General features: G+C 42.4%; 1 protein-coding gene across 4 annotated transcripts; it reads right to left on the bottom strand.

Moving 5' to 3' along the window:
• Nucleotides 1-210: 210 nt before the first annotated feature.
• On the bottom strand, nucleotides 211-27165 carry dgcr6 (DiGeorge syndrome critical region gene 6). Of its 4 annotated transcripts, XM_063034312.1 has the most exons (7): nucleotides 27142-27158; nucleotides 23990-24120; nucleotides 23686-23847; nucleotides 15857-16017; nucleotides 7855-7955; nucleotides 6586-6726; nucleotides 211-1387 (listed from the first exon to the last, which is right to left on the bottom strand). In XM_063034312.1, the coding sequence occupies exons 3-7, from the start codon at nucleotides 23793-23795 to the stop codon at nucleotides 1310-1312; spliced, it is 591 nt and encodes a 196-aa protein (XP_062890382.1). In that variant the 5' UTR covers nucleotides 23796-23847; nucleotides 23990-24120; nucleotides 27142-27158; the 3' UTR covers nucleotides 211-1309. The 4 variants fall into 4 exon arrangements, with proteins under 4 accessions (XP_062890382.1, XP_062890383.1, XP_062890381.1 ...); XM_063034313.1 differs by lacking the exon at nucleotides 23990-24120 and having other exon boundaries at nucleotides 27142-27165; XM_063034311.1 differs by lacking the exon at nucleotides 27142-27158 and having other exon boundaries at nucleotides 23990-27132.
• Between the last annotated feature and the right edge of the window lie 751 nt (nucleotides 27166-27916).

Genomic DNA, 27916 nt, shown 5'->3' with positions numbered 1-27916 from the left:
TTCTTAAATTGGACCTGGCAATTCATGACTGAAGAACAAATGCTTATAAAGATACAATTGCCCCAGAGAACACAATCTACTGCAGATATTCCACTTAATGTGTTTACTGATTAGGTTCTCAAAATAAGAGTTATCTTAAGAATATCAATGTCTAATCCAGATAATTGGATACATTAAGCACTGCAAAATCATCCATTTTGAAATGTCTCACGATTCAGCTCAAATGTTTTATTGTGCGATTAAAGACAGCAGTGTTACAAGTTTCTTTAAAGATCAGAACGTTACTGACACCTTAATGGAACATCAATATGATTCTATGAAGTTTTATTCAGCAACATAAAAAGTCAATTACTAAAGAATATTTAAAGAATCACATGCAAAGATGTAAAACATACAAAACTGAAATACAACACTGATCTGTCAATACGATTTCTGAATCTAAACAAGAATTTGGTAGCTCACTGAGCAGCCCTGGTAAAGTAGCCACAAGTCTGACTTACCTTTGAGAGGTTTTACCTTTTTGTACATTACAAGGTATTTTCTAGGTTTCTACAAACTGAAAATACTTGGATAAAGTAATTCTTACACACATAAAACAAAGAACAGTGAATACTTCTTTAAACAAACGTTTAGATATTTTACAATAAACTCCAATTTTAACATAATACAGGTTGAAAATCTAATTGCAACTTCCTCATGTCAGTATTTTTAGCTTAAACTTGCATTGCTTAGCTTAAGATCAACAATTCATATCCACAGAAAACCATTTATTGATCCTTTGAAAGATCAATACATGTTAGACCAGACCAAAGTCTGAAGTCATTGATCAAAACTTGCCAAGAAAAAGAAAATGCATCATTCCCAAAGTCTGATATACTGTGCATGTTAAACAACTCAATATTAAAAAGTGATGTTGGATAAACAAAAGGAAGTAATCAAATACTGATGCACTGGCAGTATCTGAACCAACGTCAAGTTGTAGAACAGGAAAACCATAATCAGTTTTACAAGGTAGTTTTCATAGTTCATGTAAAATACAATGAGTTAATGTCTAATACTGGAGGCATTTAAGCACACAAAAACCTTGTCACTTAGCCAACCAGGATTTACCCAAGGACCTCCTGGACGAATCGCATTGTACTGTGCACAGTACAGGCTCCTGGACAATCAGCACTATACTGTGCACAGTAAAGGCGTCGACTCTGGCATTTCAATTCCATGACTGCTGAAAGGTGTGTAATGAAGCTTGACTGCGTCTTCTGTACTTTCTCCAAGGCAGAGCTAATAGCAAAGTTCCAAGTTCACCAGATCAGCAGCTCCCCACTTCAGATACTTTCTGCTGCATTTTTAGAATCAGTTCCAGCAAATTCATCTGTAGAGTCAGCTCCTACAAGATGAAGAGTCATATGACACTACAGCACAGAAACAGACCCTTCAGCCCATCTAGTCCTTATTGTACTATTGGAGTCACAGAAACAAGCCCTTCGTCCCACACCTGGACCTCCATACCCCTCCCACCTAAGTATCTATCCAAACTTCTCTTAAATGTTGAAATTGAACCCACTTCCATTGGCAGCTCATTCCACTCTCTCATCCCCCTCTGAGTGAAGAAGCTCCCCCTCATGTTCCCCTTAAATATTTCCTCTAGTTCTAATCTCACCTACCCTCATTTGAAGTTTTCTTCAACTACTTTTCAACTTAGATACTGCAAAGAATAAGCCCTTCCAGCCCTTTGAGCCACGTTGCCCAGCAACCCCCCACTCAGGGGACAATTTACAATGACCAATTATGACAGGAAACCCATGTGGTCATGGGGAGAACGTAGAAACTCCTTACAAACAGCAGCGGGAATTGAACCTGGGTCACTGGTACTGTAAAGCATTGTGCTAACCACTATGCTACCGTACTGCCCCGAACCAAGAGAGTTTTAAGAGAGCCTTTATTGTTCTGATGAAGTGTCTCAGCCTGAAATATCGACTGTTTATTCCTCTCCATAGGGGCTACCTGACCTGCTGAATTTCTCCAGTGTTTTTTGTGTGTTGCTCAGTGTACAGAATTAGCTGTTTCTATAAGAATGCTGCCTCACTAGTTCAGCACTTAAATATTTACAATACCTTTGCAGGTGAGTGAAATTGAAGCTGAGAAAGAATACTGAAAAAACACAACAGGATGTGCATTCCACCTCCTGGCAAGCAATCCCAGAGGCTTCAAAGAATTTAGGTTAGATTATGTGGACACGCAATCCTCTTTTATTGTCATTTAGTAATGCATGCATTAAGAAATGATACAATATTCCTCTGATGTGATATCACAGAAACACAGGACAGACCAAGACTGAAAAACTGACAAAAACCACATAATTATAACATATAGTTACAACAGTGCAAACAATACCATAACTTGATGAAGAACAGGCCGTAAGCACAGCAAAAAGTTCAAAGTCTCTCAAAAGTACATCTCACGCAGACGAGAGAAGGAAGAAAACTCTCCCTGCCATACCCGACCACAGTCCGACTCTGAGTCGTCTAAAAGCTTCAAGCTCCGTCCAGCCCTCCGACACCGAGCACCATCTCTGCCGAACGCTTCGACCTCAGCCCCTGTCGCCAGCAGCAGGCAAAGCCGAGGATTTTGGGGCCTTCCCTCCGGAGATTCTCGATCGTACATTAGCAGCGGCAGCGAACCGGGCATTTCAGGAGTTAATCCAGATGTTTCTCTGTGCTCTCACAGCTGTCTCCATCAAATCAGAATTGTGCATGGCATCCTTACAAATACGATATCATTTCACCATAGAGGCTACATGCGCTGCGTCGCGCCATCTTCTTCTCCTCCTCCTTTTTGTGTAGATTTGACAATTTGTGGAAAAGATGGAGGCGCAACGCAGCGCACGCGGCCATTCCGAATGATATCGATATGTGTAACGAGGGGTGCTGTGCACAATCCGGATTTGATGGAGGCAGCCATGAGAAGCACAGAGGAACATCTGGAGTAGCTTCTGAAATGCCCGCTTCGCTGCCGTTGCTACTGTGCAATCGAGAATCTCCGGAGACGAAGGCCTCAAATCCTCGGCTTTGCGAATCGCCTGTTGCCGGGGCCGGGGTCGAAGTGCTCGGCAGAGGTGGTGCTCAGTGCTGGGAGGTGGTCGGAGGCTCGGAGTTTTTCGGATGGACTCGGAGTCGGACTGTGGTCGGATGCTTCCGGGATGCTGCATCGGCAAGTTGGCGGCGCTGGAGGTTTACCGTCTGCTTGAGGTGATGGGACTTTCGAGAGACTTTGAGACTTTTACTGTGCCATGGTCTGTTCTTATCAAATTACGGTATTGCTTTGCACTGTTGTAACTATATGTTATAATTATGTGTTTTTTGTTAGTTTTTAAGTCAGTTTGTCATGTGTTTTCGTGGTATCATTCTGGAAAAACATTTTATCATTTCTTAATGCATGCATTACTAAATGACAATAAAAGGGGACTACGTGTCCTTGTAATCGTAATAATAGTATCAGCTAACTTCTGATCATAACAAATGAAAGAGCAGCTTTATTTGTCACATCTACATCAAAACTTAAAGTGAAATGCACCGTATGCATCAAATCAAATCAGTGAGGATTTTGCTGGGTAATCTATAAGTATCGCCACACTTCTGGCGCCAACATAAGGAAATGGCGGATGAACTAAGTACTTTGCATCAGTCTTTAGTGTGGAAGACATGAACAGTATGATGTAAGTTCCTGGTGTCAGGGGTCACGAAATGTGTGAAGTTGCCATTACTAGAGAGAAGGTTCTTGGGAAACTGAAAGGTTTGAAGATGGATAAGTCACCTGGACCAGATGGTGTACACCCCAGGATTCTGAAAGAGATTGTGGCTAAAGAGATTGTGGAGGCATTAGTAATGGCCTTTCAAGAATCACTAGATTCTGAATGGCTCCAGAAGACTGGAAAATTGCAAATGTCACTCCACTCTTCAAGAAGGGAGAGAGGCAGAAGAGGCCAGTTAGTCTGACCTCAGTGGTTGGGAAGAGATTGGAGTCAATTGTTAAGGATGAGGTCTCAGGGTACTTGGAGGCACATGATAAAGTTTCCTCAAGGGAAAATCTTGCCTGACAAATCTGTTGGGATTATTTGAAGAACTAACAAGCAGTATAGAAAAAGGAAAATTGGTTGATATTATGTAATTGGATTTTCAGAAGGCCTTTGACAAGGTGCCACACACGAGGCTTCTTAACAAGTTACAAGCCCGTGGTATTACAGCAAAGATTCTAGCATTTTTAAAGCAGTGTCTGACTGGTAGGAGAGTGGGAAATAAGAGTGGGAATAAAAGGTGGGAAAAGTGGAGCCTTTATTCCCAATAAAGTGCGGGAATAAAGGGAGCCTTTTCTGGCTGGCTGCTGGTGACTAGTGGTGTTCCACAAGGGTCTATGTTGCAACCAAATTTTAAAAATTTTATGTGAGAACAATTTGGATGATAGCTTTGTTGCAAAGTTTGCAAGCGATAAGAAAATAGGTGGAGGAGCAGGTAGTTTTGAGGAAGTAGTGAGGCCACAGTAGGACTTAAATAAATTAGGAGGATGGGCACAGAAATGGCAGGTGGAATACTGTGTCGGGAAGTGTATGGTTATACACATGGGTAGAAGAAATGAAAGGGTTGACTGTTTTCTAAATGCAAAAACTGAGGTGTAAAAGGACTTGAGAATCCCTTGTGCAGGATTCCCTAAAGGCGAATTTGCAGGTTGAGTCTGTGGTGAGGAAGACAAATGTGATGTTAATCTCGAACGAGAATATAATTCTAGAATAGAATTAGGACTAGAACATAAAAGCAAAGATAGAACGTTCAGACTTTCTCAGGCACTGGTGAGGCTCCACTTGGAGTATCGACAGCAGTTTGGGGCCCCTTATCTTAGAAATGATGTGCTGAAAATGGAGAGGGCTCAAAGGAGGTTCGTGAAAATGATTCCAGGATTGAATGGCTTGTCATACGAAGAGCATTTGATGGCTCTGGGCCTGTATTCACTAGAATTCAGAAGGATGAGGGGTGACCTCATTGAAACCTATCAAATGGTGAAAGGCCTTGATAGAGTGAACATGGAGAAGATGTTTCCTATGGTGGGAGAGTCTCAGACTAAAGGACACAGTCTCAGAATAGAGGGGCATCGTTTTAGAACTAAGAGGAGGAGGAATTTCTTTAGCCAGAGAGTGGTGAGTCTGTGGAATTCTTTGTAACAGGCAGCTGTGGAGGCCAAGTCTTTATGTATATTTAAGGCAGAGGTAGATAGATTCTTGATTGGTCAGGGTACAAAGGGATACGGGGAGAAGGCAGGAGATTGGGCTGAGAGGAAAACTGGATCAGCTAAGATGAAATGGTGGAGCAGACTCAATAGGCCAAGTGACCTAATTCTGCTCCTATATTTCATGGTCTTATAACATGCATTCAAATTTACTAACCACAAGCATATGTTTTTGGAACGCGGCAGGGCAGCCAGAGGGCGTAGAGACAACAGCTTGAATTGGTGATTGCTGACACTGTAATAACATTACACTAACAGCTATTCTACCGTGCTGCCAAGATGCCAATTGGTAAATTGAAAGCCCCACACAAAGGTGACAGACGAACTCAGCAGGTTGGGCAGCATGTATGGGGGAAAACGAACAATCCACATTTGGGGCAGACCTCTTCATCAGAACTGGAGAGAAAGAGGGGAGAAAGCCAGTATAAAAAGGTGGGTGGTGGACAGCTACAGTGTGGAGCAGAGTAGACAGCAGATAACAGGCAGGTAAGGGAAGAAGGTGAGTGGGAATGATGCAAGAAGCCGGGAGGTGAGAGGTGTAAGTGACAAAGGGCTGAAGAAGATGGAATCTGATAGGAGGGGATGGTGAATAATGGAAGGGAGGTGGGGAGGGGAAGAAGTGGGAAGAGTGTATTGGCAGATGAGGAAGAGAGGAGGGGAAAGAGATGGAGTGATGGGGTGGCAATTGGATCAGGAAAATAAAAGAAAGGGAGGGTGGAGACATGGGTGTGGTGAAATTGTCTTGAGTTATTGAGGGAAGGATTAAGAATACAGAACAGCATAGGACAGAAACAGGTCCTTCAGCCCTCAATCTCTGTGCCTACCATAACACCAAATTAAACTAAAAGGATCTGCCTGCCATATCCCTACACCCCTGTATACTGCTCCTGGTGATACAAGGGCTTAGGATAGATTTGAAAGGTTAATGGTAATTTATTTTATAAAATGTAATTGGTATAAAAAATTATTTGACGATTTGAGAATCAATGAACTAGCTGAAAGAAAAGCAGCTCTTTAAGACAGAAAGTCACTCCAATATCTAAATACCCTATAAACTAGACTCTTGACCACACAATCAACCTTGCAGTATCTTTGTACTACACTTTGTATCTGTTTGCCTACACTGCACTCAGTAACTGTAATACAGAGTTTATTCTGCATTCTTTTTCTCTTTCTCCCTTGATGTACTGATGATGAAATGATCAGGTTTTTCACTGTCCCTGCATACATGTGACAAGAGGTACCAGATAAAGTGGCCACTGAGAATATATATTGATGGTATTGAGATATATTTCTGATCAGATTTACCTGAGGATTTGTAGTAATGTAGAATCCTGGAACACCAGCCTTTTCCAGTGTGTTTTGTTGATCAATCACTTTCTGGTCTAACTCCAAGACTATCTTTTCATCCATCATCCTCTGCTCTTCTTTAACCCTTTGGTCCAAGGCCTAAGAAACAGCGACTGGTGAGGATTAGGACAAAAAAAGACTTTCTTTTAAAAAGACACAAAACATGATTTAGTGACTTTTTGTCCTGACAACTTTTCTTTAGTCATGGATGGCACAAATGATGTACATGATCCACAATGAACACCGACTCCTTTCGCTTCTGTTACACATCAGAATCACTTCAGCGCTTCACCACAAGCACCCAGCAGCACAGGTCCACAACATACCCTCCACAAATTGCAGGTTTCCTTTTAATCTGGTAACAGAAATGTATTGGTGTGGCTTCACCTTGCGATTAAACTCTTTCCACTCAACCCTACTGAGAGGTTTCTCCTGCCACAAGCACTTTAGCAGCTCAAAAACCCAATCTCAGGATTACCAGAACAGGATATGAAACTCTGACCATGCAATTTTGTATATTCCCTCATTCTAAATACAATTCTAACGTGCATACCCTTATTTTCTTGTAAATGCCCACAAGAAGAAGAATCTCAGGGTTGTATATGGTGACATTAATAATTTTACTTTGAACCTTTGTACTGATTTCTGACCTTTAACAGGTCAGAGGTCACCACTTGAAATCTCAGGTTATAAGCATCCAAATATCAAATAACCTGAATATTCTCAATGAAAGGAATTAATATCCCACCTGAAATAAAAATGGAGAATAATTATGGCATTTCTCCTTGTAATTATACATCTAAATTTCAAGACCCCACATGGTTTGTGATCTGAACATATATTGTCAATACCTTTTATACTCACTTTTATCCTGCACCTTCTGTAAATTATCTTAAAATTACAAATGCACAATATTACTTATTTGGAGACCCAGGCCTATGTTCAGACCTGAAATCAAATCAAGATAAACCCCTAGGAATTACTTGGCATGGTGCCAAAATCAGCTTCATTAGCCTATCAGAACAAGCTTACCTCCAGCTCCCTTTCATTAGCCTATCAGACCAAGCTTACCTCCAGCTCCCTTTCATTAGCCTATCAGACCAAGCTTACCTCCAGCTCCCTTTCATTAGCCTGTCAGAACAAGCTTACCTCCAGCTCCCTTTCATTAGCCTATCAGAACAAGCTTACCTCCAGCTCCCTCTCATTAGCCTATCAGAACAAGCTTACCTCCAGCTCCCTTTGCTGTGTGGCTCTAAGCACTGATAGGTTGTGGATCTTGCAGCCTTGTAGTGCCTCCTTGTGTTTTCTCAGGAGCTCCTGTTTAAGAGCTTACAGGCAAAAAAAGTACAAATTATATTTTTAAGAATCTATTTTCTCAAAGAAATACTGTAGTAAATTGCATCTCTTTTTAAGAAAATGTAGTAGTTTTAAGATCTTTTTTGGAGTAAAGCCTTTTTATTAATTAAAAGGAACCAGCGCTATATTATAACCAATACAGTAGTATTATAATGCACTGATATTTTCTTGTGGCATAGTATTATCTACTGATCTGATATTGCACCTACATGGGCTTCAAAATGATTTCCAACATTAAAGGCAGTGTTAAATGCTAGTTGACTTCAATTTGCTCTAAATATTGCTGAATGCACATGGAGGAAATCAGGCAATGAATCCAGGGACATTTATTTTGCCCTTTCATTGGATGGAACACAGCCCAGAACCCTTCATGCTATTATATAACTGACTGTTATTATTAGCTCCACAATGGATTTAGCAAAGCCAAGCTAAAACAACAAGACAAACACGAGGAAATCTGCAGATGCCGGAAATTCAAGCAACACACATAAAAAATGCTGGTGAACACAGCAGGCCAGGCAGCATCTATAGGAAGAGGTACAGTCAACGTTTTGGGCTGAGACCCTATATCACTTACTATCTCTTTTTTCAGTTAGTCCTGACGAAGGGTCTCGGCCTGAAATGTCGACTGTACCTCTTCTTATAGATGCTGCCTGGCCTGCTGCGTTCACTAGCATTTTTTATGTGTGTTGCTAAAACAACAAGGGGTGCAGTGTTAAGACCATAAGACCAGAAGATATACTAGGAGCAGAGTTGGAACGTATCAACCTCTGCCTTAAATATACCCATTGACTTGGTCTTCACAGCCACCTCTGACAACAAATTCCATAGTCGTCTGGTCTTAGACTCCCCCACCATAGGAAGCATCCTTTCTGCAAGCAGCCCTTTCATCATTGGGTTTCAATTAGACTCCCCCTCACCCCCTGCCATACTTCTGAATTCTAACGAGTACAGGCCAAGAACCAACAAACACTCCCCCTATCATAAGCCTTCCAATCTTTAAATTACCTCTGTGGACCTCCTTCGAGCTTTCTCCAAAGTCAGCATATCGTTTTTTAGACAAGGGGTCCAAAACTGCTCACAATACTCCAAGTGAGGCTTCACCGGTGCTTTATAAAGCCTCAACATTACATCCTTGCTTTTATATTCTAGTCCTCTCAAAATGAATGCTCATATTGCATTTGCCTTCCTCACCACCAACTCAACCTGCAAATTAACCTTAAGGAAATCCTGCAATGACTCCCAAGTCCCTTTGATTCTTGAATTTTCTCTCCATTTAGAAAATAGTTTTTTCTTTTATTTCTTTAGTGTTTGCATGACCATACACTTCCACACACTGTATTCCATCTGCCAGTTCTTTGCCCATTCTCCTAATATGCTTGTCCTTCTATAGCCTCAAAACTACATGCCCCTCCACCTACCTTTGTATCGTCCGCAAACCTGGCCACAAAGCCATCAGTTCCGTCATCCAAATCATTGGCATACAATATAAAAAGAAGTGGTCCCAATACAGACCCCTGTGCAACACCACTAATCACTGGTAGCTAACCAGAAAAAGCTCCCTTTGTTTCCACTCTTTACCTCCTGCCAATCAGGCACTGTTTATCCATGCTAGAATAGAAACATAGAAACACAGAAAATAGGTGCATGAGTAGGCCATTCGGCCCTTCGAGGCTGCACTGCCATTCAGTACGATCATGGCTGATCATCCAACTCAGAACCCTGCACCTGCCTTCTCTCCATACCCCCGATCCCTTTAGCCACAAGGGCCATATCTAACTCCCTCTTAAATCTAGCCAATGAACTGGCCTCAACTGTTTCCTGTGGCAGAGAATGCCACAGATTCACCACTCTCTGTGTCAAGAAGTTTTTCCTCATCTCAGTCCTAAAAGGCTTCCCCTTTACCCTCAAACTGTGACCCCTCGTCCTGGACTTCCGCAACATCGGGAACAATCTTCCTGCATCTAGCCTGTCCAATCCCTTTAGAATTTTATACATTTCAATCAGATCCCCCCTCAATCTTCTAAATTCCAGAGAGTATAAGCATAGCCGATCCAGGCTTTCATCATATGAAAGTCCTGTCATTCCAGGAATCAATCTGGTGAACCTTCTTTGTACTCCCTCTATGGCAAGAATGTCTTTCCTCAGATTAAGGGACCAAAACTGCACACAGTATATTGGCGAGACCCGACGCAGACTGGGAGACCGCTTTGCTGAACACCTACGCTCTCTCCGCCAGAGAAAGCAGGATCTCCCAGTGGCCACACATTCTAATTCCACTTCCCATTCCTATTCTGACATGTCTATCCACGGCCTCCTCTACTGTAAAGATGAAGCCACACTCAGGTTGGAGGAACAACACCTTATATTCCGTCTGGGTAGCCTCCAACCTGATGGCATGAACATCGACTTCTCTAACTTCCGCTAATGCCCTACCTTCCCCTCGTACCCCATCTGTTATTTATTTTTATACACACATTCTTTCTCTCACTCTCCTTTTTCTCCCTCTGTCCCTCTGACTATACCCCTTGCCCATCCTCTGGGTTCCACCCCCCCCCGCTGTTTTTCTTCCCGGACCTCCTGTCCCATGATCCTCTCGTATCCCTTTTGCCGATCACCTGTCCAGCTCTTGGCTCCATCCCTCCCCCTCCTGTCTTCTCCTATCATTTTGGATCTCCCCCTCCCCCTCCCACTTTCAAATCTCTTACTAACTCTTCCTTCAGTTAGTCCTGACGAAGGGTCTCGGCCTGAAACGTCGACTGTACCTCTTCCTAGAGATGCCGCCTGGCCTGCTGCGTTCACCAGCAACTTTGATGTGTGTTGCTTGAATTTCCAGCATCTGCAGAATTCCTGTTGTTCACAGTACTCCAGGTGTGGTCTCACCAAGGCCTTCTACAACTGCAGTAGTACCTCCCCGCTCCTGTACTCGAATCCTCTTGCTATGAACGCCAGCATACCATTCGCCTTTTTCACCGCCTGCTGTACCTGCATGCCCATTTTCAATGACTGGTGTACAATGACACCCAGGTCTCATTGCACCTCCCCTTTTCCTAATCGGCCGCCATTCAGATAATAATCTGTTTTCTTGTTCTTGCCATCAAAGTGGATAACCTCACATTTATCCACATGAAATTGCATCTGCCATGAATTTGCCCACTCACCCAACCTATCCAAGTCACCCTGCATCCTCTTACCATCCTCCTCACAGCTAACACTGCTGCCCAGCTTCGTGTCATCTGCAAACTTGGAGATGCTGCATTTAATTCCCTCGTCTAAGTCATTAATATATATTGTAAACAACTGGGGTCCCAGCGCTGAGCTGTCATTCTGAAAAGGTCCCATTTCTTCCCACTCTTTGCTTCCTGTCTGCCAACCAATTCTCTAGCCACATCAATACCTTACCCCCAATACCGTGTGCTTTAAATTTGTACACTAATCTCCTGTGTGGGACCTTGTCAAAAGCCTTTTGAAAATCCAAATATACCACATCCACTGGTTCTCCCCTATCCACTCTACTAGTTACATCCTCAAAAAATTCTATGAGATTTTCTCAATAGTAATCTCTCCTGTAATACCATAGGCTCTTAACTTGTTAAGCAGCCTCATGTGTCACCTTGTCAAAGACCTTCTGAAAATCCAAGTAAAATCAACTGACTCTCCATTGTTATTCTAACCTGCTTGTTATTTCTTCAAAGAATTCCAACAGATTTGTCAGGCAGAGTTTTCCCTTGATGAAAGGATGCCAACTTCAGCCTATTTTATCATGTGCCTCCAAGCACCCTGAAAGCACATCCTTAACAATCAACTCCAACATCTTCCCAACCGCTGAGGTCAGACTAACTGGCCTATAATTTCCTTTCTTCTGCCTCTCTCCTTTCTTGAAGGGTGGAGTGACATTTGCAATTTTCCAGCCACCCCGAACCATGCCAGAATCTATTGATTCTTGAAAGATCATACCTAATGACTCCACAAGCTCTTCTGCCAACTCTTTCAGGACCTTGAGGTTTTTACCATCTGGTCCAGATGATTTCTCTACCTTCAGACCTTTCAGTTTCCCCAAGCACTTTCTCCTAGTAATCACAACTTCACTCACTTCTGCTCTCTCTCTCTCTCGAACTTGCGGCAAACTGCTAGTGTCTTCCACAGAGAAGACTGATACAAAATATTTATTCAGTTCGTTCGCCATTTCCTTGACCCCCATTTACCACCTCTCTGGCATTGTTTTCCAGTGGTCTGATATCTACTCTTGCCTTTCTTTAACCCTTCATATATCTGAAGAAACTTTTGGCACCTTCTTTAATATTATTGATTAGCTTACCTTTGATTAGCCTATCTTTTCTTTCTTTATGACTTTTTAGTTGCCTTCTGTTGGTTTTTAAAAGCTTCCAAATCCTATAACTTTATGCTAATTTTTGCTCTATTAAATAATCCTCTCTTTGGCTTTTATGTTGGCTTTGACACTCCTTGTCAGCTACAATTGTGTCATCCTGGTTTTAGATTACTTCTTCTTTGGGATGTGTCTATCATGTACCTTTCAAATTGCTCCCAGAAACTACAACCATTGCTGCTCTGCTGTCATTCCTGCTAGTGTTCCCTTCCAATCAATTGTGGCCAGCTTCTCTCTCATGCCTGTGTAATTCCCTTTACACCACTGTAATACTTATACATCTGAATTTCTTGGTGTTCACCTGGCAGAGAATCTCACCTAGTCCCTCAACACCAGCTCCATAGCAAAGAAAGCCTAGCAGCGTCTCTACTTTCTGCGAAGGCTGAGGAAAGTCCATCTCTCACTCCCCATCCTCACCACATTCTACAGAGATTGTATTGAGAGCATCCTGAGCAGCTGCATCACTGCCTGGTTCAGAAATTGCACCATCTCGGATCGCAAGACCCTTCAGCGGATAGTGAGGTCAGCTGAGAAGATCATTGGGGTCTCTTCCCGTCATTACAGACATTTACACCACACGCTGCATTATGAAAGACCCCACACACCCCTCAAACTCTTCTCCCTCCTGCCATCTAGCAAAAGGCACCGAAGTACTCAGGCTGTCATGACCAGACTATGTACCAGTTTCTTCCCCCAAGCCATCAGACTCCTCAATACCCAGAGCCTGGACTGACACCAACCTACTGCCTATTGTCTTGTTTATTATTTATTGTAATGCCCACACTGTTCTGTGCACTTCATGCAGTCCTGGGTAGGACTGTAGTCTAGTGTAGTTTTGTGTTGTTTTACGTCGTTCTGTGTAGTTTTCGTATTGTTCATGTAGCACCATGGTCCTGAAAAACGTTGTCTCATTTTTACTGTGTACTGCAGGGGTCCCCAACCATTTTTTGCATCGCAGACTGGTTTAATATTGACAATATTCTTGTGGACCGGCCGACAGGGGGGTGGGGGGGGCGGGGAGTGTTAATCACGACTGGAATATAGGTGATAACTCAACTATAAATCACTTATAAGTGGCTAATAAACTCAATTTCATTTCTAAAAGGGTTCATCTCCAGCAATCAGGCTTTTTTCCAATGTGGTTGGCGTCAGAAAATTCTTTTGGCTTTTTCCTGGCTTTTTACATGCTAAAATTATCTGCACGAAAATTACATACCATCCTTTTTCTAAAACATCTTCCTTTAAGAAAAATGTTTTTTGGTCAGTTACATTTGGCAATATTTCTGCTGCCAAGAGTCTGGGCAGGAAGGCGCCATCCGGCAAGTCGGCGACACGGTCACGTCGCCAAATCATATTGTTTCCTCGCACATGCTTTGAGGCCCGGTGGTTGGGGACCACTGATGTACTGTACCAGCAGTTATGGTCGAAATGACAATAAAAAGTGACTTGTCTTGACTTTAGCCTCTCCTTCTCAAACTTCAGGGTGAATTCCATCAAATTATAATCATTACTTCCCTAAGAGTTCCTTTACTTTAAGCTCTCTAGTCAATAATTGTTCATTGCATAACACCCAATCCAGAATAGCTGATCCTCTAATAGGCTCAAGCACAAGCTGCTCTAAAAAGCTATCTCGTAGGCATTCTACAAATTCCAGCTCTTGGGATCCAACACCAAAGTGATTTTCCCATTCTACCTGCATATTAAAATCCCCCCAGACTATCATACATGCCCATTTGGCACACAATTTCTATCTCCCCCATATCTTTGCTACTGTTCGGAGGTATGTATATAACTCCCACAAGGGTCTTTTTACACATGCAGTTTTTTTTTTAGATCTACCCACAATGATTCTACACCTTTCAATCCTATGTCACCTCATTCTAAGGACTTGATTTCATTTTTAAGAGCTACACCACCCTCTCTGCCTACCTGCCTGTCCTTTCGATACAATATCTCTCCTTAGATGTTAAGCTCCCAACTATAATCTTCTTTCAGCCACGATTCAGTGATGCCCACAAAATCATACATGCCAATCTGTAACTTTAATCAAGTTCATCTACTTTATTCCGTATACTGTGTTAATTCAGCTATAGCACCTTCAGTCCTGTAGTCATCACCCTTTTCAGCTTGGTCCCCATTTTATATTGTAACTCATCCAATTGGCTGCAATTTTGCCCCATCATCCTTGCTAGTGGTTAAACTTTAGAATCATTAAGTTATACAACTCTCGAGATTGTCACAGTATGCCATCAGATCACTGCCAGGTTAGACAATTGATCAACATTAACAGCACAATCTATTTGAGTATTCAAGTATATGATCACCAACTGAGGAAATAAATGACTCAAATAGCTCCTTAAATTCAACTTCCAATAAGAAACTGACTCAGAAACAGAGTTAAATTACAACTTGATGCTCTTTCACAGAAAGTCATTAACCTGAAATATAAAGAGCAACAAAAAAAGGCTGGTTGAACCCGGCAGTGTCCCTGCAGAGAGTGGTGCGGACAGCCCAGCACATCTGTAGATGTGAACTTCCCACTATACAGGACATTTACAAAGACAGGTGTGTGAGAAGGGCCCGAAGGATCACTGGGAACCCGAGTCATCCCAACCACAATCTATTCCAGCTGCTACCATCCGGGAAACAGTACCGCAGCATAAAAGCCAGGACCAACAAGCTCCGGGACAGTTTCCTCGACCAGGCCATCAGAGTGATTAATTCATGCTGATACAATTGTATTTCTATGTTATATTGATTGTCCTGTTGTAGATACTATTTATTATAAATAACTATAAATTGCACATTGCACATCCAGATGGAGACGTAGCTTAAATATTTTTACTCACATATATGAAGGATGTAAGAAATAAAGTCAATTCAATACAATTCAGTTGTTCTTTCAGGTTGAGACACTTCATCAGGACTGGAAAGAGGGGCAGATGGCCAGTATAAAAGGGTTGGGAAAAGGGCCGGAGCAAGATCCTGGTTTGTGGTGCTGGAGGGAGGTGATAAGCAGGTAAGGAACGGGGAGAATGGAATGATGCAAAAAGCTCAGAGGTGATAGGTGAAAGTGACAAAAGGTCGAACATGGAAACTAGGAGGATAGGGAGTGCTAGTAAGATGGGGAGTGAGCAGGAAATAAAGGGAAGGTAGTGAGGAGTGGAACCAGTGGGAGGAACATGTAAGCAATAGATAGATCAGGGGGTAAGGAAAGGGTGATGAAGTGAATATTAAATTTCTCTCTCCACAGACGCTGCTACCCAAGTCTTTCAACCTTTTCTGATTTTAGCACCTGCATGTTTTGCTTTTGCATAAAGAATCTTGATCTTTTCACTTTGAATCGAGAAATACTGTGAACACTTCAATCTCTCTAAAGTTAATTAATTTCAGGTACTGAGGGTTTCTTGATGTTGTCTTATTCTGCTACAAAATTCACATTGTTAAAGTTCAGTTCTCAGTCTTGGACACACACAGCATTCATACCTCTGTGCTCACTGTGCAGTTTCAGACGCTGGTTGTAGAGATTTTTCTCGGTCAGATGTTGGATCTCAAGCAAACCCTGCACAATCTCGAAGACGGTGCCATCGATCAAAGCCAAGGCCAGGTTACTTAGTATGTCATAGGACAATCGTTGTTGACACGAACTTTAAAAAGGAAGATTGGCATTAATCGAAAAGTAATTTATCAATCAGGGTCAACAGATAAAATGTGCCTTTCTGCACAGTTGATAAAATGTTCAGAACTCGACTTAAAAAGGTGAGGAGAAGGCACTACAGCGAGAACAAAGTGGACTGTAAAGATGGTTATATAGCTGAACTGAGAGTTCAATGCAAGTGAAAACATCACAGAATATTATCAAGACCAAAGAAATGATTGTGGACTTCTGGAAGGTTATGGTCGGCCACTCTCCAATGCACATCAATGGCTATGTTGTGGAGAGAGCGAACAGCACAAGGTTTCTTGGTGCTGCACAGAAGAGATGATCTAACCTAGATCCACAACACCCCTCACTAGTCCAGAAGGCACAGCAGCATCTACACTGTCTGAGGAAATTGAGGCACGGCTCCCTGTCCCCATTTTAACAACTTTCTGCAGGAGCACCGTCGAGTGTCCTGTCTGGCTGCATTATTGTGAGAGAACAGGACAACAAAGTGTGACAGTGGAAAAGTGTGTATGGAACCAGAGGAGATAGCATAGAAACATAGAAAGCCTACAGCACAATACAGGCCCTTCGGCCCACAAAGCTGTGCCAAACATCTCCTTACTTTAGAAATTACCTAGGGTTACCTATAGCCCTCTATTTTTCTAAGCTCCATGCACCTATTCAGGAGTCTCGTTAAAGACCCTATCATATTTGCCTCCACTACTGTCACCTGCAGCTCATCCCACGCACTCACCACTCTCTGCGTAAAAAAAGTTACCCTGACATCCAAGCACCTTAAAACTGCGCCCTCTCGTGTTAGCCATTTCAGCCCTGCGAAAAAGCCTCTGACTATCAACACGATCAGAGGTACTTAATGAATACTTTGCTTCAGTATTCACTACGGAAAAGGATCTTGTCGATTGTAGGGATGACTTCAGCGGACTGAAAAGCTTGAGCATATAGACATGAAGAAAGAGGGTGCATCGGAGATTTTGGAAAGCATCAAGTTGAATAAGTCACCAGGAACGGACAAGATGTACCCCAGGCTACTGTGGGAGGCAATGATCTTTGCATCATCAATGGGAATGGGAGAGGTTCCGGAGGATTGGAGGGCTGCAGATGTTGTTCCCTTATCCAAGAAAGGGAGTAGAGATAGCCCAGGAAATTATAGATCAGTGAGTGTTACTTGAGTGGTTGGTAAGTTGATGGAAAAGATCCTGAGAGGCAGGATTTATGAACATTTGGAGAGGCATAATATGATTAGGAATAGTCAGCATGGCTTTGTCAAAGGCAGGTCATGCCTTACGAGCTTGATTGAATTTTTTGAGAATGTGACTAAACACATTGGTGAAAGTAGAACAGTAGATGTAGTGGATTTCAGCAAGGCATTTGATAAGGTACTCCATGCCAGGCTTATTGAGAAAGTAAGGAGACATGGGATCCAAGGGGACATTGCTTTGTGCATCCAGAATTAGCTTGCCCACAGAAGATAAAGTGTGGATGTAGATGGGTCATATTCTGCATGGTGACCAGTGGTGTGGCTCAGGGATCTCTTCTGGGACCCTTACTCTTTGCGATTTTTATAAATGACCTGGATGAGGAAGTGGAGGGATGGGTTAGTAAATTTGCTGATGACACAAAGGTTGGGGGTGTTGTGGATAGTGTGGAGGGCTGTCAGAGGTTACAGCAGGACATCAATAGGATGCAAAACTGAGCTGAGAAGTGGCAGAGGGAGTTCAACCCAGATAAGTGTGAGGTGGTTCATTTTCGTAGGTCAAATATGTTGGCAGAATATAAGACTCTTGGCAATGTGGAGGATCAGAGGGATCCTGGAGTCTGAGTCCATAGGACGCTCAAAGCTGCTGCACAGGTTGACTCTGAGGTTAAGAAAGCATACAATGCATTGGCCTTCATCAATCATGGGATTGAGTTTAAGATCCAAGAGGTAATGTTACAAATATACAGGACCCTGTTCAGACCCCACTTGAGAGTACTGTGCTCAGTTCTGGTTACCTCACTACAGGAAGGAGGTGGAAACTATAGAACGGGTGCAGAGGAGATTTACAAGGGTGTTGCCTGGATTGGGGAGCACGCCTTATGAGAATAGGTTGAGTGAACTCTGCCTTTTTTCCTTGGAGTGGCAGAGGACAAGAGGTGACCTGATAGAGGTGTACAAGATGATGAGAAGAATTGATCATATGGATAGGCAAAGGCTTTTTCCCAGGGCTGAAATGGCTAACACGAGAGGGCACAGTTTTAAGGTGCTTGGAAGCAGGTACAGAGGAGATGTCAGGGGTAAGTTTTTTTGCGCAGAGAGTGGTGAGTGCAGAGAATGGGCTGCCGGCGACGATGGTGGAGGCGGATACGATAGGGTCTTTTAAGAGACTCCTGGACAGATACATGGAGCTTAGAAAAATAGAGGGCTATGTGTAACCCTAGGTAATTTCTAAAGTTAGTACAGGGAAATTAGGGATAGTATCAATTCCAAAGAAGAAACATAAAAATTAGCAATAAACATACCTGAGGACTGGGAGAAATCCAGAGTCCAGCAGAGGAGGACAAAGGGCTTAATTAGGAAAGGGAAAAAAGATTATGAGAGAAAGCTGGCAGGGACCATAAAAATGGACTGTAAAAGCTTTTATAGATATGTGAAAAGAAAAAGATTGGTTAGGACAAATGTAGGTCCCCTACAGTCAGAAACAGGTGAATTGATCATGGGGAACAAGGACATGGCAGACCAATTGAATAACTACTTTGGTTCTGTCTTCACTAAGGAGGACATAAATAATCTTCTGGAAATAGTAGGGGACCAAGGGTCTAGTGAAATGGAAGAACTGAGGGAAATACATGTTAGTAGGGAAGTGGTGTTAGGTAAATTGAAGGGATTAAAGGCAGATAGATCCCCAGGGCCCAATGGTCTGCATCCCAGAGTGCTTAAGGAAGTAGCCCAAGAAATAGTGGATGCATTAGTGATAATTTTTCAAAACTCTTTAGATTCTGGATTAGTTCCTGAGGATTGGAGGGTGGCTAATGTAACCCAGTTTTTTAAAAAAGGAGGGAGAGAGAACCGGAGAATTATAGACCGGTTAGCCTGACATCGGTGGTGGGGAAAATGCTAGAGTCAGTTACCAAAGATGTGATAAAAGCACATTTGGGAAGCAGTGAAATACAAAAGTCAGCATGGATTTGTGAAAGGAAAATCGTGTCTGACGAATCTCATAGAATTTTTTGAGGATGTAACGAGTAGAGTGGATAGGGGAGAACCAGTGAATGTGGTATATTTGGATTTTCAAAAGGCTTTTGCAAAGGTCCCACACAGGAGATTAGTGTGCAAACTTAAAGAACACAGTATTGGGGGTATGGCATTGATGTGGATAGAGAATTGGTTGGCTGACAGGAAGCAAAAAGTGGGAATAAACAGGACCTTTTCAGAATGGCAGGCGGTGACTAGTGGGGTACTGCAAGGCTCAGTGCTGGGACCCCAGTTGTTTACAATATATATTAATGACCTGGATGAGGGAATTAAATGCAGCATCTCCAAGTTTGCGGATGACACAAGCTGGGCGGCAGTGTTAGCTGTGAGGAGGATGGTAAGAGGATGCAGGGTGACTTGGATAGGTTAGGTGAGCGGGCAAGTTCATGGCAGATGCAATTTCATGTGGATAAATGTGAGGTTATCCACTTTGGTGGCAAGAACAGGAAAACAGATTATTATCTGAATGGTGGCCGATTAGGAAAAGAGGAGGTGCAACGAGACCTGGGTGTCATTGTACACCAGTCATTGAAAGTGGGCATGCAGGTACAGCAGACGGTGAAAAAGGCGAATGGTATGCTGGCATTCATAGCAAGAGGATTTGAGTACAGGAGCAGGGAGGTACTACTGCAGTTGTACAAGGCCTTGGTGAGACCACACCTGGAGTATTGTGCGCAGTTTTGGTCCCCTAATCTGAGGAAAGACATTCTTGTCATAGAGGGAGTACAAAGAAGTTTCACCAGATTGATTCCTGGGATGACAGGACTTTAATATGATAAAAGACTGGATCGACTAGGATTATACTCTCTGGAATTTAGAAGATTGAGGGGGGATCTTATTGAAATGTATAAAATTCTAAAGGGATTGGACAGGCTAGATGTAGGTAGATTGTTCCCGATGTTGGGGAAGTCCAGAACGAGGGGTCACAGTTTGAGGATAAAAGGGAAGCCTTTTAGGACCGAGATGAGGAAAAACTTCTTCACACAGAGAGTGGTGAATCTGTGGAATTCTCTGCCACAGGAAACAGTTGAGGCCAGTTCATTGGCTATATTTAAGAGGGAGTTAGATATGGCCCTTGTGGCTAAAGGGATCGGGGGTATGGAGAGAAGGCTGGGGCGGGGTTCTGAGTTGGATGATCAGCCATGATCATACTGAATGGCGGTGCAGGCTCGAAGGGCCGAATGGCCTACTCCTGCACCTATTTTCTATGTTTCTTTGTTCCTATGTTATGGGTGGCTTTGGAATGAGAGCCATCCAATGAGGGGAGCCTGTTTTTGTGTTGTGTGCTTGACACCGGTGTGAGCTAGGTCCTTTGTTCGGAAGGCTATGAAGAGAGAATACACTGGGGAGAACCGGTCGTAGCATAAGCTCCGGTGGGAGACCCATTTGTTCAAGATGGATTGCGTGCGACATTCAGAAGGTGATGTGAGTTTTTGCAGACCAAGGGCCCAGCGTGTGGGTGACAGACACATTCAAGATGAGCTCCAACTTGTGCACATTTGACTGTTTAACTATAATGGACCCTTTTTGTTTTTCTTCTTTCTTTACTAATCCTGAGATTTACTAAGGTTCAGAAATATGATTCCTTTAATCGGATGCAGTGTGCTGTTATTTCTTGGCACTGAGTTGCAACAGGATCGCAAATTACACAGCATCCACACAAACCTGGGTTTGGGGTGGGAGAGCCGTCTCGATCTCACTGGTTTGGCGGGACCGGACTGTGTATTTCCTAGACCTACGCAGCCAAGGAAACCAGGTAGTTTCATATATATCAAAGGCAACAACATCTTTTTAAAGTAATCCCACTACCCAGTTCTCAAACCACAACCATGCAGATTATGCTATTTTCAGAGTTCCAACCAGCTGACAAGGATTCTGTCTTCAAGTTTTGGAGAAGCAAAATCCAGACTTTATTGTTTAGAAGAAAAGTATTGTCAGTTTTTCTTTAATCTTTCTACTACTTTTCTTAAATCTACAGTACATCTCCTTGTTGTTGACCTACCTGCTGAGCTGGATAGAATGCTCCCATTTCTCTCTGACTCAGCTTGTTTTATTCTTATTATAGCTTAATTAAGTCTTCTCTCAACACAATCAAAATATAAAATTAACCAATGTAATATGTTCATCTCCTTCCTTTTCTGCTCCTCTCTTCTATTTGAAGTACTTCATAGCTAGAATATTTCTCCAGTTCTAATGACTTTTCTGTCTGACATTCTCTGCTCGTAGACCTCTTCCAATTATTTGTTAAATGACATTTGATTGTCAAAAATGTATTATTTTTAATTAATTAAAACAAAGGAACCTTCTAATTTAAAATATTATTTTGGGTATCCAGGGAAGTGTTCCAGTAAATGCACAGGCCAACACGATGTGCTCCTTCTGTACAGTCACTAGAGTGGTAACAGTCAACCTACACTTTGATTCATATAAAGAAACAGCTGCAACAATTTCTCACACAATGCACAGACGTGGAACATGGATTACTCCAGGGCAAAAATGAGTATCTTCAGTCTGCGGTCTTAAATTTCAGTCTATTTGAACAAATATATTGCAACAAATAAGAGCAATTAAAATAAAAACCACACCATCTTAAAAGTTTCTTCCCCCCAGATAGTTAATCTGATCAACCATTCCAGTTAGCACCCCCCCGCCAGATACCCCTCCATCTATTAACTTCATCACTGTAATGCTGTTTACACATTGTAAAGACATGTTGCTATTTATGCACTTAGGCACATTATTCCATATCTGTACTTTAATTTTTAACCTATTTTTATCTCATTCTTTATTCTTTGTAATCGTTGAATGTTGTTTTTTGTTGCATGTCATTCCCTGCACAGCAAATCCCTAATACATGTAAATGTACATGGTGAATTAAGTTGATCTTTGAATTCTTGCTCACTTCAACATGCTCCATTAATCAATGCTGCAGGAAAGAGCTACCATGAGAATCAGGCCTAATATACATATTCTGGGACTTAAATCGTGCAAATATTTCACATCCAGGAAAACTCTGGCTTCCTCATGCACACTTCCTCATTTATGAAAGATAAACTGACCTTCTGTGAAACACTTCTGGACATGAAGTTTAAGTTTCAGGATTGTTAAATAATTCTAGACCAAATTTGTTGCAGACCCTAAAATGAATTACCTGCATGTGCACGAAGAACAATTACAGATTATGCTTCAATCTTAGAATAAATTGCAAGATTTCACACGGGGAGAAGCTGCTGACCTGCTCCAAGTGCAGGTCGGGATATACACTTAGCCTTCCAATTAGGTGAAGCGCAAGCAAACTTAGACCAAGGAGAAAGTTTAAATGTAGCTGGGGGTGGGGGAGGAAAGGGGCTTATTTTGCTGTGTTGTTCTGCTGAGTATTGTGGGCATCCTACGTTTGCACCAGAATATATGGTGACATGTGCAGCCTGCCCCAGCACATTTAGGTGTGTTGGTTGTTAATGCAAACTGCATGTTTCAACGTACATGTGATAAATAAATGTGAATCTGATCACAATCATGTACAAACCCTGTTTGTACATCACCCCATGTATGAAGAGAAACACACACAAAATGCTGGAGGAACTCAGGTCAGGCAGCATCCATGGAGCGGGAAAAAACGTCGGCATTTATGGCCGAAACCTTGCACTGGGACTCATGAATGAAACTGCATTCAAAATCACTTTCTTGAAATATGCAAAAATGCAATGAATCTGTTACATTCCTAAATGTTTGGATTTTTTTGTACAAATTGAACATCTGGAGAAACTTCTGAGATGCCTGCTTCGCTGCTGCTGCTACTGTGCAATCGATAATCTCTGGAGGGAAGGCCCCAAATCCTCGGCCTTGCCTATTGCCGGGGTCGAAGCACTCGGCAGAGATGGTGCTCGGTGCATCGGTGTCGGAGGCTCGGAGTTTTCAGACGGACTCAGAGTCGGACTGTGGTCAGATGCTTCCGGGATGCTGCATCGGCAAGTTTGCAGTGCTGGAGGTTTACCGTCTGCGTGAGATGATGGGACCTTCGAGAGACTTTGAGATTTACCATGCCCATGGTCTGTTATCATATTATGGTATTGCTTTGCAGTGTTGTAACTATATGTTATAATTATGTGGTTTTTGTCAGTTTTTCAGTCTTGGTCTGTCCTGTGTTTCTGTGATATCACATCTGAGGAATATTGTATCATTTCTTAATGCATGCATTACTAAATGATAATAAAAGAGGACTGCGCATCCTCATAATCTAACCTAACCTAAATTTGATGTTCTTCTCCAATGAAACTCAATTTAGCACAATAAAATGATACACAAAGTGCCAATTTAAAGCACAAGGCAATCATGTGCAAAACTGTAATTTCAGCAAGATTCTCGAAATAGCAAAACAACAATAACTTGGAATGTCTGAGTACATCACTTGACTACCTTGATAAGTCTTTGACCAGACTCTGCAGTTGAGAAAGAAGATAGTAATGCTGCTCCTGCTGTTTGGCAATGTCTGCTGGATCTTCATATACCCCAGTGTTTTTGTTCATATTCAGCTTGAAGTCTCACAATACTTGAGCTTTTAAATTGAAGCCTCCTTTCCTAAGTCAAATATAATAGTTTTAAAAGTAAATTAACAACGAAGAATGTAATACATTTTAGTACCAACTATAATATAGCTACCCATCCTTCATCTAATAGGTGATTTACGTTTTTCTATTGTGCTTTGATTTGGATTCTGTACCTTAGTAGGCCGGCTGGTGGTGTAGCGGCATCAGCACTGGACTTCAAGTCAGATGGTCCTGAGTTCGAATCCAGCTGGGTCCCAATTTGGGCAATCTATTTCCGTATCTTGTCGTGAAAACCTATGATTTTCTAAGTTATCCATAGGGTCACCATGAGTTGACAACAACCCGTCTTAGAATGGGCTCAGAGATCATGTAATACACAGAAAGGAAGGGAAGACATTAACAGACAGAAAGTCCGCAGATGCTGGAAATCCAAGGCAACACACACAAAATGCTAGAGGAACTCAGCAAGTCAAGCAGCATCCATGGAAATGGACGTTTCAGGCTGAGACCCTTCTTTAGGACTAGAAAGGAAAAGGGATATTTCCTAATAGTTTAAAGCATCTTAAGTTTTATGCAAAGCTCTTAAAATGGCCACTTTTCAATTGTGGAATTGGTCACTGCATCATCACTCAAAGGTAATGGCATCTAAGCACTGGGAGATTCCATTTGCACCTCCCATAAATGGATAAAAAAAAGTGCAAGGTGAAATTAAAGGGTCCCTTGTTTTGCCAGCAAAGCAACATTCAAATGGGCATTACACAACCTCAAAGTTCAAAATAAATTTATGAAAGTACATAGATATCACCCTGAGATTCATTTTGCAGGCATTTACAGTAAATACAAAGAAACACAATTGAACACATAACAAAAATGGGCAAACAACCAATGAATAAAAGACAACACATTGTGGAAATACAAAAAAAACACAAAATAATAAATAACTAATTTGGAGAAGATGAGCTATGTAGTCCTTGAAAGCAAGTCCATTGGTTGTGCAATTAGTTCAGTGTTGGGGTGAATGAAGTTATCCACTCTGGTTTAAAAGCCTGATGTTTGAGGGGTAATAACTGTTCCTGAACTTGGTGATGTGGGATCCACATGGGAAAATGAAGTCACCAAATGCAAGTGAAATATGATCTGTTTGCATTTGGAAACAAGTTGTTTAAGCAATCACTCTTGGCTCTATCATCTTCAACTATTTCCTCAGTGACTGCCTCAGGAATTCTTGCAACCCATTAAGCGCTAAGCACTCTTCTCCGTGGATTGTCACCTTGTCGCGGTGGAGAAGCTTGTGTGGTCCTGTGATCCCGAGAGCGATGCTGTCTGGAGCTATGCTCCTGGTAGTGTCACCCATGGCAGTAAGGTCGAGGGTGAGGTCCCTGACAAAGAACAATCCAACCAAGACCTCAACGGTGGAACAGGTGGATGAAGTTACTTCGAACTCAACGGCTTTGAAGGCGGGCTGAAGGCTGCAACAAATCCATCAGCTCCAATCATTGTGGTTTCCGTGCCATTGGAATCAGTTGGTTGATTTGTGAAGTATCGTGTGCTTCTTGGAGTGCAACATCAAGTACACATTAAACAAATACACGCACAGGTATCTTCACTCTGTGGGCCATAAGATTGGACTCGTAAGCCACTTGAGAGCCCATAAATAGATCAACGGAACAAAGACCATCATCCTCGACCTCGAGGGATAGCCACAACGCTAAATACTACTATTTCCAGCACAGATGTGGGGAGGATGTTTCCTATAGCGGGGGAGTCTAGGACCTCATTTAGAACAGAGATGAGGAGGAATTTCTTTAGCCAAAGGGTGGTGTATCCATGGAATTCATTGCCACAGGTGTCTGTGGAGGCCAAGTTATTGAGTATACTTAGAGGTTGATTAGTCAGGGCACCAAAGGTTGGGGGGAGAAGGCAGGAGAATGGGTTTGAGAGGGATAAAAAAAAATCAGCCATGATGGAATGGCGGAGCAGACTCGATGGGCCAAGTAGCCTAATTCTGCTCCTATCTCTTATGATCTAAGCAAAGAATACATTTATTAAACAAGTTTGGCAAACTTCTACAGATGCACAGGATCCTATTTGTTGGCATCATGACCTGTATGGAAACAACAGTGCCTAGAAAGTGGTAAGACAACAGAAAGTGGTATAGCCCAGTCATCACAGGCAAATCTCTCCACACCACTGCGTATATTTACATGGAGCGCTGCTACAAGGAAGCAGCCTCCATTGTCAGTGACCCACATCACCCAGGCCATGCTGTTATTGCTACAACCATCAGGCAGAAGGTACAGAAGCATTAGGTCCCACACCTGCAGGTTCAGAAACAGTTATCACCCAACAACCATCAGGCTCCTCAACCAGTGCGGATATCTTCAATCATCACTACCCTCAATTGATACTACAACCTACAGGCTCACTTTCAAGGGCTCTCTACAACTCTTGTTCTCAGAATTTTTTTTATTTGCACAGCTCGCCTTCCTTTGCTTTGTTAGTTGTTTGTCTTGTTTTTGCCTTTTTATGCACTGTTGTTCGTGAAATTCTATTGTATTTCTTTCATTTCCTGTAAATGCCAGCGGGAAAATGAATCTCAAGGTAATATATGGCTACTTTTTGGAGGTTTGTTTTGGCAGAACATCGGGCTTGGTTTCCCCGTGAAATCAACTCTCTAAACACATGACAACCAACGATACAAAAATTTAAGCATGTTGTGTTCTGACTGCCACTTTTCTATATTTCAAAAGAACCCATTTCATTCACTGTACTTTAGAAAGTCCTGAAGTCACAAAACCATGGTACAAATTGAAATCCTTTCCTCATCACTAGAGTATTTTACAACACATCACTGGACTCGAGGAGCTCGGGGGCTACACTGACTCAGAAATGGGCTTCGCATCAAGGGCAAAGAGGAAACTCCTGTTCGAGTTTCACCTTCGCCTCCCTCCCGTCCTGGATCATCTACCCCAAACTATCTCATCCAGCCTTTCATACCTTGCCCCCTCCTCACCAGAAATGAACCAAGTAGCAAAAACAAATGTGAAAATATGCTTTTTTTTAAATGGTTTCCTACGTTGGAACAAAATAGAACAAAGGAACTGTCGGGAAGCGAGGAGCCCTAACTCGGGACGAGATGTCAGGTCCAGTGCTTCTGCTTTGGGATGGAAGCTGCAGATTATTAAACTTCAGTGGCTTCAGAACCACGTCAGACAGTAAAGGAAGACAAGGCCGTTTTAGACATAGATTTTAAAATTCCACTTTAAAAAGCGTATCTACATCCAACATAAGCACCGGGACGCAGCACACCCATTACCCCAATTACCTCATCTTGAGTGTGGCGTCCGACGTGACGTCATTCGAAGCCTTACGCCTATAGCGCCATGAGTAGCCTCCTCACGTGACTAATGGGATGACGTCGCCACGCAGCCGTCTCATCGCCATCTTGTGTGTGGCATTCTCACCTCACATGCTAGGCGGGGTTTCGTGTGATGATGCCATTGGCCTGGAACTTTTCCAAGGATACTGTCTGAATTCTTGTATATTTCGAAGATTTTCTATTTTTTTTATTTTAAATGGCAGGATATCGATATACAGATGGATTTTGGGGTGTAAATCTATAGCTCCGTGAAAGTGTCAACGCAAGTGGATAGCGTGGTACAGATGCAAACACAACATGCTTTGCCTTCATTGGTTGGGTCATTGAGTGTAAAAGTTGATAGGTCGGGTTACAGCTGTATAAAACTTTGGTAAATTATTGTACAGTGAAAAGCTTGTCTTGCATTCTGTTCATACAGATCAATTCATTACACAGTGCATTGCGATAGTACAAAGTAAAACAATAGAATGCAGAATAACAGAGCACTGCCGTTAGACGATAAGCTCATAACAAGGTGAATTCTGAGTTAAGAGCCCATCGCAACACACAGAAAATGCTGGAGGAACTCAGCAGGCTAGGCAGCATCTATGGAAAAAATTCAGTCGACATTTCAGGCCGAAACCCTTCGCCGAAGGTTTTCAGCCTGAAACATTGACTGTACTTTTTTCCATAGATACTGCCTGGCCTGCTGAATTCCTCCAGCATTTTGTGTGTGTTGCTT

The sequence above is a fragment of the Mobula hypostoma genome, chromosome 27, assembly GCF_963921235.1.
Source record: "Mobula hypostoma chromosome 27, sMobHyp1.1, whole genome shotgun sequence".
Taxonomy (NCBI): domain Eukaryota; kingdom Metazoa; phylum Chordata; class Chondrichthyes; order Myliobatiformes; family Myliobatidae; genus Mobula; species Mobula hypostoma.
This window is presented reverse-complemented; position numbering and strand designations above follow the sequence as displayed.